The sequence below is a fragment of the Amblyraja radiata genome, chromosome 19 (assembly GCF_010909765.2).
Source record: "Amblyraja radiata isolate CabotCenter1 chromosome 19, sAmbRad1.1.pri, whole genome shotgun sequence".
Classification (NCBI taxonomy): domain Eukaryota; kingdom Metazoa; phylum Chordata; class Chondrichthyes; order Rajiformes; family Rajidae; genus Amblyraja; species Amblyraja radiata.
Genome location: NC_045974.1, coordinates 1545403 through 1559467, shown reverse-complemented (window position 1 = coordinate 1559467; position 14065 = coordinate 1545403). Strand labels below are relative to the sequence as shown.

Sequence of the window (14065 nt, the reverse complement as noted above, 5' to 3'; positions counted from 1 at the left end):
CCTCCCCATGCCACCGGGTCCCAAGCCATCTACCCCCCACGCCACCCCCGCTGTGCCCATGCCACCGCTGCTGGGCCCACAACACCCCCGCTGACCCCCACTGGGCCCATGCCACCCCCACTAACCCCCACTGGGCCCACGCCACCCCCGCTGGGCCCACGCCACCTTCATCTTCGTCCCCCCCGCCAGAAAGAGGGGGGGGGGTATGTGGGAGGGGGAGAGAGAGAGGGGAAGGGAGGGGAGAGAGAGATGGGGAGGGAAGAGGGAAAGGGGGATTATCTTTAGTGAAATTGCAAAATTAAGGTAGGTTTTAGAGCTATTATATTTTCTCCTCCATATGAATAATTTTAAACAATATCAAATAATATCAAACAATTGGAACTGCTCTCTTTTCCTTGATAATAATACTGAAAAATATGAATTCCATAGTTTTTGACATAAATATACATTTAAATAGAATCATTATATACAGATGTAACATTTCCATTTCGAGATCGGGGGAATGGGGGTGGGGGCAAATATGCGTCAAGCCGATAGCCTAATCGTTAAAGAGTTAAAAGATAGCCTAATCGATAAAGAGCTGAGAAGAGAAATCGGAGCTGCCAAGGAAAGGTACTCTGAGAAGTTGAGGAGCAAGTTCTCAGCTAGTGACTCTTCTTCAGTTTGGAAGGGCATGCAAGAAATCACCAGCTATAAGAGGAAAGCCCCCCGCTCTTTGGACAATCGTCAGCTGACGAACGACCTGAATGAGTTTTACTTCAGGTTTGAAAATCAGAAATGTAACCCGGGTACCCCCTCCCCAACAAACACAGCCAGACCCCAGTCTGCAAAGAATGGACCCTGCACCTTCTCCTTCCCATTCACCACCTCACACCTACTTAAGGAAAGACTCCAGTAAAGAAAAGAGTGGACCCTTTCCCACCCCCACCAACACTTCACACCCAATTACTCATTTTTAACCAGTACCTGCAAAGATGCACTGTCCCTGCCTGCTACAAAGTCTCCACTATTGTCCCTGTACCCAAAAAGGTAAGGATTACTGGTCTTAATGACTACAGGCTTGTCGCACTGACCTCTGTAGTCATGGAGACCGTTGAAAGGCTTGTGCTGGCCAAGCTGAAAAATATCACAATCCTTCTGCTGGACCCTCTGCATTTTGCATATTGGGCCAATAGATCTGTGGATGACGCAGTCAATCTGGGCCTGCACTTCATCAACCAGCACCTAGACCGCCAGGGGACCTATGCGAGGATTTTGTTTGTTGATTTTAGCTCTGCATTCAACACCATTGTGCCAGAGTTACTACGCTCCAAACTTTCAGAGTTGACTGTGCCTGAACCCCTCTGTCGGTGGATCACCAGCTTTCTGACTGACAGGAAGCAGCATGTGAGACGGGAAAGCATATCTCAGACCCGCAAACGCTCAGCATAGGAGCACCGCAAGATGCGTACTCTCCCCTCTCCTCTATTCTCGCCACACCAATGACTGCGCCTCCACAGACACCTCTGTCAAGCTTCTCAAGTTTGCGGATGACACAACCCTGATTGGACTAATCCAGGATGGGGATCTCTGTACTCTTTTCAATTTGACATCTTTCCTATAACATGGAGCCCAGAACTGGACACAATATTCTAAATGCGGTCTCACGAACGTCTTATACAACTGCAACATGACCTCACAACTTCTATACTCAATACTCTGACTGATGAGGGCCAAAATGCCAAAATACTTTTTGACCACCTGATATACCTGTGACACGACCTTCAATGAACCATGCAACCATCAACCATTCCTCTGCCCACCTGGCTAATTGATCCAGATCCTGCTGCAATCTTTCACAACCATCTTCACTATATGCAAAACCACTCACATCTGTATCATCAGCAAACTTGCTAATCTTGCCCTGTTCTGTGACGTTTCACAGAGTGCTGGAGTAACTCAGCGGGTCAGGCTGAGTACGGAGGTTGGGAGGTCATGTTGCAGTTGCATAAGAAGGTGGTGAGGCCACATTCAGAGTATTGTATTCAGTTCTGGGCACAATGTTATAGGAAAGATGTTTTCAAACTGGAAAGGGTACAGTGAAGATTTACGAGGATGTTGCCAGCACTAGAGGGCCAGAGCTATAGGGAGAGGTTGAATAGGCTGGGACTCTATTTCATGGAGCACAGGAGAATGAGGGATGATCTAATAGAGGTGCATAAAATCATGATTTGAATAGATATGGTTGAGTCTTTTACCCAGAGTATGTGAATCGAGGAGCAGAGGACATAAGTTTAAGGTGAAGGGCAAAAGATTTAATGGGAATCTGTGGGGTATGTTTTTCACACAAAGGGTGGTAGGTGTATGGAACAAACTGCCAGAGGAGGTAGTTGAGAGATATGGATCAAACGTGGGCAGGTGGGACTAGTGCAGATGGGACATGCTGGGCCGAAGGGCCTGTTTCCACACTGTATCACCCTATGACTCTATCTTTCCCTCTCAAACCCATTCTCCTCCCTTCTCCCCATTACCTCTGACACCCGTATCAATCAAGAATCTATCAATCTCCTCCTGAAAAATGTCCATTGACTTGACCTCCACAGCTGTCTGTGGCAATGAATTCCACAGTTCACCACCCTCTGACTTAAGAAATTCCTGGTCATCTCCTTCCGAAAGGAATGTCTTTTAATTCCGAGGCTGTGGCCACTGGTCCTAGACTCTCCCACTAGTGGAGACATCCTCTCCACATCCACTCCATCCAGGTTTTTACCAGGCTGGGACAGACTGCAACAGCTTCACACCATGTCCCAAAACTCGTGTCCTGTCCTGCATCACCCAAGGCAGCAGAGACATTATAGGAGAGGGCAAGCACCGTAACAAAGTAGCTCACGATGGTTTGGGTAACATTCAGGAATGTCTATGCATGCCACATCATGAATATTACTGAAGAACGGTCTTGACCCGAAATATAATCTCCAGAGATGCTGCCTGACTCACTGAGTTACTCCAGCACTCTATGACATGTCTTCTATCCATGTTCTCCAGAGATGCTGCCTGACTAACTGAGTTACTCCAGCACTCTATTTTCTATTGTCTATTTTCCCTTCACCCATCTGCCCAAGCCCACTCTCCCCCCTCCTTTCCTATGTTCCTTTCCATCCATAAACCTCTCTCTGCCTTTACATTTCACTCCTCTTTCAAATCTGCTCTACTTATCTACATTCATTTTTCTTCTTAACTTTTTAGTCATAGAATGATGCAGTGTGGAAACAGGCCCTTCAGCCCAACTTGCCCACACCGACCAACATGTCCTATTTAAACTAGTCCCACTCACGCGTTTGGCCCATATATCCATCTAAATCTGTCCTATCCATGTACGTGTCCAAATGTCTCTTAAACATTAGGATAGTCCCAGCCTTAACTACCTCCTCTGGCAGCTCGTTCCATACACCCAGCAACCTTTGTGTGAAAAAGCTACCTCTCAGATTCCTGTTAATTTCTGAAATAGTGGTCATAAATTTGGTGCAGAAATGCTCCATAATAAGACTCAGAATGCATCAGAGAGCATCTAAAACCCCAGAGCTTCCAAGGTCCTTAAGCGGGCCCTGGCATCGAGGAACTTCACGCTTCGCGCACACTATTTCACATTACATTTTTTGTAATCCTGTCATGCCACCCCTCTTTTTCGAAAGCTTCGTACGGGCCTGCTGCCTTCTTCTGCCCACCAGAAAAGCTACTTTTGGAAATGGCACTGAGTTAGCTGTTCACTGTAGATCGCATGCCTCCACCAGATGGTGGTAAGAGGGGAAACATTGATTTGATATAATGAATGTCTAAATCTGTCAGTTCATTATAACTGAGTAGGTTCAGGGAGATGTAGATAAACAGTATTAAAATAATATTGGAAAATTAGATAAACATACACACTCTAGAGTAAGTTTTACCAATGTTTTAATTTCACATTTCACTGTGACAGTCCGTCCCAGTATTATTCACAAATTACTATTTCCTATATTTTTGCTCCTGTTTTGAAGGCTAAAATCTTCATTAGCTTATGATATGAATAATTAATATGTTATGTCAGAATGTCACTGCTTTAAGTTTCCTGAAATGTTATAATATCTTTGCAATAAACTATCTATCCACTCAAAATCAAGTGCAACAGTGTGACAAATTGGTGATCTTTTCCCCACATTAGGAAGACCGATTAAAATTACAATAATGAATTCTGAATTTATTCTACTGGAGAATTTTGCAAATAAATAAGCCAAAATCTAGGCATTTAGAAATGTAATCTAACATTTCTCATTCGTAAACCGTAAACAAAGAATGACCTTGCAAAAATATTATAGAAATATAACTATTCAAAAACAGTTTTTTATTCCACATCCATTTTGTAATACTTTGCCAGTGTTATATTACACGGAGCCTCTGCCCAAAGCTCAGAATTTCTGCTATCTTTATTTTCCTATTCCTTCTTTACTACTGCATTTATTCATGGTGAATTTTTTGCAAATTGAAATAGGACCAAGGAAAAATCCCAAAGGTAAAGACAGTGGTAGGCACAATATTGCACTGTTCCTGTTCAATATTGTGCATCACTGTTCTTTTTGATTTATGGATGGAATGTAAATGTGACTGGCTGGTCCTACTAACATTGATGCTTGCATATTTGACAAATAACCAGTGATCCTCAAACTATCGCTGTTGTGTAGCTACTCTCAAAGTGCTATGACATGGAGTGTGCCAGGATTATGACATGTGTCACTGAAGCCCAGGAGGAGATGGTATTCCGTGTGAACACTAGCCTTTCTAGGTTTCAGAGATCTTGGCTTTGAAGTGTATTACTCGAGGGGCATTGTGTTCTCTTGTCATGGTGAACTGACTGCCATGCCATCAAATGAGTTGCTTTAGGATGGGCTTTACTTGAATCTAGTTGGGACCAGTGATTTGGGTGGCAGAATATGTAGAGTTGTTGCCTCTCGTTCAATCCCACGTCCAGTGCAGTCCGTGTGGAATTTGTACGTTCTCTCTGTGACCAAGTGAGCTTCACCACTTCCCCTCCCCTCCCCTCCCCTCCCCTGGTTGGGGATAGGGGGCAAGTTTGGTCAGGGTCAATTTAGAAAATACAAAGCAATAGAAATTGGTGATGCTAATTAGAATATGTCAGAAAGTGACAATACGTACAAACATAAGGATAATACGCTTCAACTAGAGTCTGAGCAAGGGAGCAATGGTACAAAGACAAACTGAAGGTGCTTTATTTGAATGTAGACTGCATTTGTAACAGGATGGTTGAATTAAAGGCACAACTGGAAATAAATTGGTGCGATCTAATACTACAGTGATATTGGTAGCCAATGACCTAGATTCTTTAAAAAAAAGACAAGAAAAATTATACAATTTTGTAGTCTTCATTTTGTTTGTGGGATAAAGGCAATAAAAAGGTCCTTAGTTCAGAAAATCAAGAAGTCGATGGAGCTAAGAGCCAACAATTAAACTGTGATTTGTGGTGGGGAGACATTGGAGGTGACGGGATAAGCGATTCAAGTTTAGTTTAGTTTAGAGATACAGCGTGGAAACAGGCCCTTCGGCCCACCAAGTCCGCACCGACCAGCGACCGCACACTAGGGACAATTTCTTTACATTTTATACCAAGCCAATTAACCTACAAACCCGTTGTCCTTGGTATAAAGACTTTGTCTCTATAAGTCCATGACTGTGTGCTGGTGATCTCTGATGTGGATGGATGCATCTATGACAGTCAGACTGGGGGAGAAAATGGTGAAGTAATTGTTCCCTGGTATTAGTTCTTCCAGAACCTGCCACAGCACTGGCAGTAGAACCTTTGGAACTTGCGGGCAGTGCAGTCAGTGATTGAGCTTACCTTTGGGGATGGATTGTGAAGTCCTCTATCCTAGGACCTTCCTATTTGATGCTTCCAAGTGATCTTCAACATGGAGGAATACTGACTCATTAAGAGTGTGTTCAGTGGACGTTTAAAAACTTGATTTGCAAAACATTAACAACGCTTTAAATTCCCATGGTAAAACATTTAGAATCCATTAGCTAAAAAGGAAGATTGATAGACATTTTTACAAAATAAACACGTTTTACAGAGAAAGTATATTTTTCAACAGAAATGGGCCATAACTATTACCCCTAGAGAAAGGGCAATTTTCATTCATCTGGATATATTTTTTGTCCACTGGTGCTCTAAGAACGTTCACCAGTTTGGATTCTTTCATTGAAATCACTGCTAATGCAGCCTTAAGCTTCAGAAGTAATTGCATGTGTCTCTGGAGTGGGGACAGAGAGGCTGATAGTTGATGGTGAGGAACCTGAGCAATGTGGCAGCTGTTGTATGGCAAGTTGGTCTTTCAACAGAATCAGGATGTTGTCCAATTTCTGGTCTATCTTTGTGATCTGTCGACAAAAACAGAACAGTGAGTTCATCAACCTGGCCCGCAGGTTTCCATTATCACACTGACAAGGCAACTGTCATGTTGTGTCACCAGATTATATTCCCTTCACCCTCCACCTCCCCTTTCAGCATTTCAAAGGGACTCTTCCCTGGATTGTTCTTCCATCTTCACCAGTCTTTCCTTTATGGGACATTCCCATGCAACCACACGAGATACTAACCTGACCTTGCACCCTCTCTTTTCCCTTCATCCTAAACACCAAATAGATCTTCCAGATGAAGCAGTGGTTTACTTGCACTTCTTCCAACCTTGTGAAATACATTTGGTATTCAATGTGCCATCCTCTGCAAAGAGAAACCAAACCTAGAGTCGGGTTTGCCTTACTGCAGGGGCAATCCGAACTTATTATTGCCTGTCTCTTTAATTCTCTATTCCTTCCACTTGGATCCATATGCAGTCTTGGGACTGTTGTAATAGTGTCCAGCATAAGCTCGAGGAGCAGCCCTCCAGATGCTGTCAAATTCTGCAGCTTTGAGTCATTTGCTTTTTCTGTATCAGAATTGGTCAGTCCATCTGTGATTTGGTTTGATTAACACAGCTTGACCTCTGGCCACCTCCTACCGCTATGCCCTTCATAATCCTTACATTTTGTGATCTTGTCCACATTTCAAATATATTGTTTCTGTTCTGGCTCTTGCTCTCAATAAGCAGACGACCTTGGTTCTTGGTTTCTTGGTCCTCCAAAATATTCCAAATGGAATTTAAACTGGAGGTGGTGAAGGGAGGGCTTAAGCCAGAAAGGGTTATTGGGAAGAAAGAGCTACTTTAAATTTAGTTGCATCTGGTTGGGTAACTATAGTTGGGTGGCGATTATTCCATGCTTTAATTGTGCGGGGGAAGAACAAATTGCTGTACACATCTGTCTTTGTAGCTGGGATCACAAATTGGATCGAATGCCCTCGTATGCTCCTAATTGGTTTGGGTTTGGTGTAGGTCTTGTAGTCTATGTCGAGCTGACCTTGTTTACCGGTTATCCCCACAGCAGCCGGATCTCAGGGTATCACTCCATTTATCAAGAGATACATTTGCCTGTGGATATAGCTGCGGCTGTGCCATGTTCTTGCGGTTGAAAGCCCAGAATGTAAAAAGTGATTTATCCTACCTCATTTCTCTCCTCCAAGCTGAATTACCATTTTGGCAGCTTGGAGACGAATGTAGACACAAGGAACTGTGGATGCTGGTTAGCAAAAAAGGACACAAAGTCAGCAGGCCAGGTAGCATGGATAGGTGATGTATCAGGTCTTCCAGCTTTCTTCCCCTCTATGACAATCAGTCTGAAGAAATGTCTTAACCTGAAACGTCGTCTGTTCATGTTATTCAGAGATGCTGCCTGGCCCACTGAGTTACTCCAGCACTTTGTGTCTTCATTTAAAATGTGGCTGGTGCTTGTTGTTGAGAGAATGCAAACATCTCGATTTTAATCTAGGATGAGTCAGAATGAGGTAGTGTTGTGGGCGGTGGCAGTGTGCGGATATCTAGAGTCAATGGCATCATTAACAGGCAGCCTGTAGTGGTTGTAACATCCATGCACAGCCAGGTGCAGTCATCAACTGCAAAGGTTTGCAATCAGTCTATGGATAGCAGCCAAAAAGTCTCCTTTATCCCTCATCTCGAAGCAGAATGACCATCTGGCAACGAGGAGATATTTACTGATGTTAAATGTGGCTGGTGGCTGGCACCCATGGTACTCAAAAACTAAAGTCCAACACCAAAGCATTGAATAAAATATAACATCCAGAACTGTGAACAAGCAATCGATTAGGATGTATAATCTGCATTGTGGGTATCCAGATGAATTTGGAAAGCCCTTTATTAGGTACAACCCGGCAAGGAAAGGGGCCAAGACGGTGGAGAATTGGGTGCAAAGGGTGTGGTTTTTTAATGTTACTCCAGCACTTTATTTTTTTTTAGTAAACCAGCATCAGCAGTTCCCTGTGTCTTCTATGCTCTGTAAAAAATTGAATTGTAGTGAGTGCAGAAAATACTTCAAATGATTGCTGGTGTGGGTGAGGAGGAGAAATCTGATGTGGCTAATGCCTCTGTAACAGTGCACATTGATGTACTAAAGTCCAAATGCAAAGCCACTTTCCCATCACTCTCATATCCCTGTCCACCCCACACTCAATACAGAGTGGTTCCTACAAACAGTTGAGCATTCTCTTCAACATTATCCTGATGCTTTTTAAAAAAACAGTTTTTGGCATCGAGGCGTAACTAGTATTGTCTTTCTGCTGAATGGATAACACACAACAAAAGCTTTCCACTGCACTTCGGTACACGTGACAAACTAAATCTAAACTAGTAATGTCTGTATTTGCTGCCTTCCCTAATTGCCCTCAGCAGCTGATGTCAAGTTATCATCTTTAACTATTGCAGTGCTTCTCATGAAGGAATCCCCACAGTAGATTGGGATAGCCATATTTCCAACCTGAGTCTTGGTTTGGGTTGGTGAAGCAGCGTGGAAACAGGCGCTTATGGCCCACCGTGCCCATGCTGACCAGCGATTACCCGTACACTATTTTTATCCTCCACACTAGGACAATTTACGGAAGCCAATTAACGTACAAAACCCGCACGTCTTTGGAATATGGGAGGAAATCGGAGTACCCAGAGAAAACCCATATGGTCACATGGAGAACGTGCAAACTCTGTAGAGACAGCATCTGAGGTCAGGATGGAACCTGTGTCCCTGGTGTTCTAAGGCAGCAACTCTACGACTGCGCCACTGCTGAGATGTTGTGGGATGAGAGGGGAATCTGCAGGTGGTGGTGTTACCATGTCCCTACTGCATAACCCTTATCCTTCATGGCAGTGGTGTTGGCAGACTTGAGAGGTGCTGTTTCGGGACAATGACTTGCTTCCACTCTCCAGTTGTGTGGCTAATGAGGTCAATATAAGAGAACTGCACTCTTTCACAGAAGAGAAATATTTATATTTAAATACCTCTTGGTTTAAGGAGAGCCTTCAGTTTATACGTCATTCACCTGACAAGGTAGGACCAGTCGATAACCTTTCCATTATTTACTTTCACGTGACATTCTACATCCTTTATTGTTCGCTAATTAAGATAAGTGTTTAAAAACAGCTGACCAATTATATATTCTTAATCAAAGCGAGCTGAAGTTGGTGATATGATAAGTCATCGAAAGGGTAATGCTTTGTAGGTCAAGGTTGTTTATGGCTTTGTAAAATTCAAAGATCCGCAGCTCATTACTAACAAATTGTAAGTAGTAATGGATGCCTTTAACAGCATTGATGCGAGGCCCTGTATCCCATCTAACCAGCTGGTAAAGTCAGGTAAAGTGCACGCTTCTCCATAATCAGAACCTCCATGTTCAGTCTCTCACTCCCGTGCTTAGCTTGCGTGGCTGTTACAGGGCAATATCCAGCCGATGCAAAGAAAATAACAGCTGAATGACAGCTGCTGAAGCATTTTCGGCTGCCGTAAGCCAATAAGCATCAACAGCTTGTATATTCCTGCTGGAATAACCCTGCCATCATTCAGAGCTGTGATCAGATAATGAATTGGGAAACTGCAAATGGATGATGTCTGATGCCCACTAGGTGGTCCCCTCTGCAGAAAAATTACACACAATTGTGCAGGAATCTTGTCAGGAAAACATAGGTAGCTAGCACTATCTGTGTGAGCACCAGGCAAGGTTCACAGACCACGATAGTGGATCAGTGTGAGCAGTTTCTTGCAGGAACAAAGCAAAAACGATCTTAAAGATATTAAATTGCCTCCACATCTGTCTTGTTGTGACCAAGTGACAACATACCTGTGTTTGCTGTACAAAGCTGATATGCAATATTCTTTTGTCTGACCATTGCCCAATGAGTTTTGCTGAGGCCAACTCATACTTGGCATTATATCTGTCCATTTTGGTGGCTTAGATGAGAAAGCTGTGTAAAGATCATACATTTGCAGAAACGTAGAGCTTAAATATGGCAGTGCTGGCATTCAATCAGGAGCGCAGGTACTTGGTTTCCTGAAAGTCATGTCAGCGAAGATTTACGAGGATGACTTGAAGGCCTGGAGCTGTAAGGAGAGGTTGGGCTGGTTAGGTCGTTATTCCTTGGAGTGCAAGAGGCTGAGGAGTGATGTAATACATTATTTTATCCAGAGTAGGGGAATCAGGAACTAGAGGACATAGGTTTGAGGTGAGAGGGGAGAGATTTAATAAGAACCCCAAGGAGCAACTTTTCATATGGAGGGTGGTGGGTACCTGGAACAAGCTGCCAGAGGAGGCAGTTGAGGCAGGTATTATAACAATATTTAAAATATATTTGAACTGGTACAAGGATAGGAAAGGTTTAGAGGGCTATGGGCCAAATTCAGCAGGTAGGACTAGCGTACATGGGGCACCTTGGTCTGCATGAGCAACTTGGGCCGAGTAACGCTGTGTAACTCCATAACATTGTCTTTGGGAGCTTGTATTGTGCAAATTTACTACAACATATCTTGCATTACATCATCACTGTTTGTGAAGTATTTTGGGTCATACTGAAAAGAATCTAAAAGTATTTGATAAAAACAATCTTTCTTTCAATTTAGTAAACCAGGCTGAGCCAGTGAGATGAGAGTGGCCACCTGTTGTGGCTGACTATTCTCATATTGCTTACAACAATCGGGTGTGGACCTGCATTGCCAGAAGCCCAGAAGCTGTTTATTTCCTTATTCTATCAGATAATATATGGGTTGGAGAAATGATACTCTAAAGTCAGGAGAAGCAACTGATAATTAAGCTAAATTATTCTGTTTCCTGAACTGAGCGTATTTGGTGTACAATGTACACCATCTTGAGAAGAAAATGATTACATTTTTACCAAAAAAAAAAGGTCCATTATTCTATGCTGGATTCAAAAACAGGAAATTAGTGGAAAGGTTTAAAAAAAAAAAAAGAATTAGTAGTCTCTCCTGTCATGGTTCTCTCGAATTAGTTTTTTGAAGGAAAAACTATGAGCATTACTTCACAATATTTAATAATTAATGCAAGATTTTGTTTTTCTTGGACAATTATTCTTGAGAAATTCATGTTGTATGGCTTCTATAAATTCATGTGTTTAAAAAAAATGTAAACCTGTTCTTGGATCTGGTTTTGCCTGTGTGGAACAGTTGTTGAGTTCATTTTTAGAGTTCCATGTGTACATTTTTTTAATGCCAGACAATATATACAAGACCAGTGGGACACATGGGTCTAAGAATGCAGAGTGCAGCATTTGTTAGAAGGTTTGGAAATGGAGACAAATATGTCAAACAAAACTCATTTGAAAACACACTATTGGTATGTACATTTATGAAGCAGTTGATGTGAATGAGAATTGCAAGACTAGAGAGCCAGATGTCAAAGTAACTCTGAGTATCTCTCCTTACCAGGTACTCCATCTGGGCCGGTAGCCTTCTTGGGGTTCACTGCCAGGAGCACCCGTCTGACATCGTGTTCCCTGACAGTGAGTGGAGTAGTACAGGAGCCAGGTGAGGGTGGGAGCAGGGCTGTAGCAGGTGAGTGCTGCTGTTGTGATGTTTCAAAGCGGGAGAAGAAGCAATTTAGCTTCTCTGCCAGCGGCACACTCAGGTCTTCTGTCGTTGTGGCATAGCCTCTGTAGTTTGTGATGTCTTGTATGCCCCGCCATACCTCCCGTGTATTATTGCTGGACAAGTGGGACTCTATGCTCCTCTTATGGTCTGCCTTGGCTTTTTTAATTCCACTTTTCAGATCGGCTCGAGCAGCCCTGTACAGAGCTCTGTCACCTGACCTGAAGGCAGCATCGCGGGCTCTGAGGAGTGTGCGGACCTGGCTGGACATCCAGGGTTTCTGGTTTGGGAAAACCCGAATGTTTTTGTCCACAGTTACGTTTCCGATGCAGAACTTGATATAGTCCAGCACCGTTTCTGTGAGAGTTTCCAGATCCTGGTGTTCGAATATGTCCCAGTTTGTCTGTGTAAAGCAGTCCTGTAGATTGGAGAGTGCATTTTCAGGCCAGGTTGTAACAGACTTTATGGTGGGCCTGGCACTGCGTCTGAGGGGGGTGTAGGCTGGGGAAAGCAGGAGGGAGAGATGATCTGGGGTACACACAATTGCTGGGGAAACTCAGCGGGTGCAGCAGCATCTATGGTGCGAAGGAAATAGGCGACGTTTCGGGCCGAAACCCTTCTTCAGACTGATGGGGGGTGGGGAAAGAAAGAAGGAAAAGGGGAGGAGGAGGAGGAGCCCGAGGGCGGGCGGATGGGAGGGTGGGAGGAGACAGCTAGAGGGTTAAGGAAGGGGAGGAGACAGCACGGGCTAGCCAAATTGGGAGAATTCAATGTTGATGCCGTAAGGACGCAAGGACCCCAGACGGAATATGAGGTGCTGTTCCTCCAATTTCCGCTGTTGCTCACTCTGGCAATGGAGGAGACCCAGGACAGAGAGGTCGGATTGGGAATGGGAGGGGGAGTTGAAGTGCTGAGCCACCGGGAGGTCAGGTAGGTTATTGCGGACTGAGCGGAGGTGTTCGGCGAAACGATCGCCCAACCTACGCTTGGTCTCACCGATGTAAATGAACTGACATCTAGAGCAGCGGATGCAGTAGATGAGGTTGGAGGAGATACAGGTGAACCTTTGTCGCAAGAGATGATCTGACTGGCCGAGTTGGGGGAGGGGGATGGCTCTATACGCGTGCTTAATATTGGTGTAGACATGATCCAGCGTGTTCACCCCTCTAGTAGAACACTTGACATGTTGATAAAATTTCGGCAGTACAGTCTTCAAGTTGGCCTCTCCCTGGACCAGGCAGTTATTCCGTCCTGCCTAAAATCAGCCACAATCGTCCCAGTGCCGAAGAAGTCTCCCATCACCAGCCTAAATGATTACCGTCCCATGGCCCTCACTCCGGTAATCACGAAGTGCTTCGAGAGATTGGTCCTCCAGCACATCAAGGACTATCTCCCTCCAGACTTCGACCCCCACCCTATAAGGTTATATAATGCACATAAATAACTGCACTTTTTTTTAATTAATTGTATTTTAACTTGTATTTTAACTTGTATTTTAACTTGTTAAGTATGGAAGCCATTTGAGGAAATGTGTGGTGTTATGTCTGTCTTGAAGCTGTCGTGGCACTGTAATTTCCTGTAAAGGATTATTAAAGGTATAATCAATCAAACCAATTCGCCTATCGCACAAACAGATCCACAGAAGACGCCATCACCGTAGCTCTCCACTCTGTGCTGAGCCACCTGGAGCAGGGGCAGAGCTACGTCCGGATGCTCTTTGTGGATTATAGCTCAGCTTTCAATACTATCATTCCGGACATTCTCATTGATAAATTGGTCACTCTCGGCCTCCCCACTCTCACATGTGCCTGGATAAAAGATTTCCTCACCAACCGGCCCCAGACTGTGAGACTCAGCCCCCACCTCTCCTCCACTCGCAGGTTGAGTACCGGCTCCCCACAGGGATGTGTGCTAAGCCCCCTCCTATACTGTCTCTACACCTACGACTGTAGTCCGGCCCACAACAACAACCGCATCGTCAAATTTGCTGACGACACTACTGTAGTCGGACTTATTTCAAAGGGAGACGAGGCAGCCTACAGAGAGGAAGTCCTGAAGTTGACAA

General features: G+C 44.2%; 1 protein-coding gene and 1 long non-coding RNA gene across 3 annotated transcripts in view; one reads left to right on the top strand and one right to left on the bottom strand.

Annotated features, from left to right (window-relative positions):
• The window catches only part of LOC116983659, a 39101-nt gene that overhangs the window by 8836 nt on the left and 16200 nt on the right, over positions 1–14065 (top strand). The window contains exon 1 of one of the 2 annotated variants that reach the window (XR_004414778.1): positions 9133–9456. The exons of the other annotated variant lie outside the window; for it this stretch is intronic. This is a non-coding gene — a long non-coding RNA (uncharacterized LOC116983659). Of the gene's footprint in view, positions 1–9132; positions 9457–14065 lie in introns of those variants that run through there. 2 annotated transcript variants of the gene reach the window in all.
• Positions 5355–14065, bottom strand: part of LOC116983658 (potassium voltage-gated channel subfamily KQT member 1-like) — a 61882-nt gene continuing 53171 nt past the window's right edge. The window contains exon 5 of the mRNA XM_033037416.1: positions 5355–6405. Coding sequence (XP_032893307.1) covers positions 6250–6405 — 156 coding nt within the window. The 3' untranslated portion in view covers positions 5355–6249. The remainder of the gene's footprint in view (positions 6406–14065) is intronic.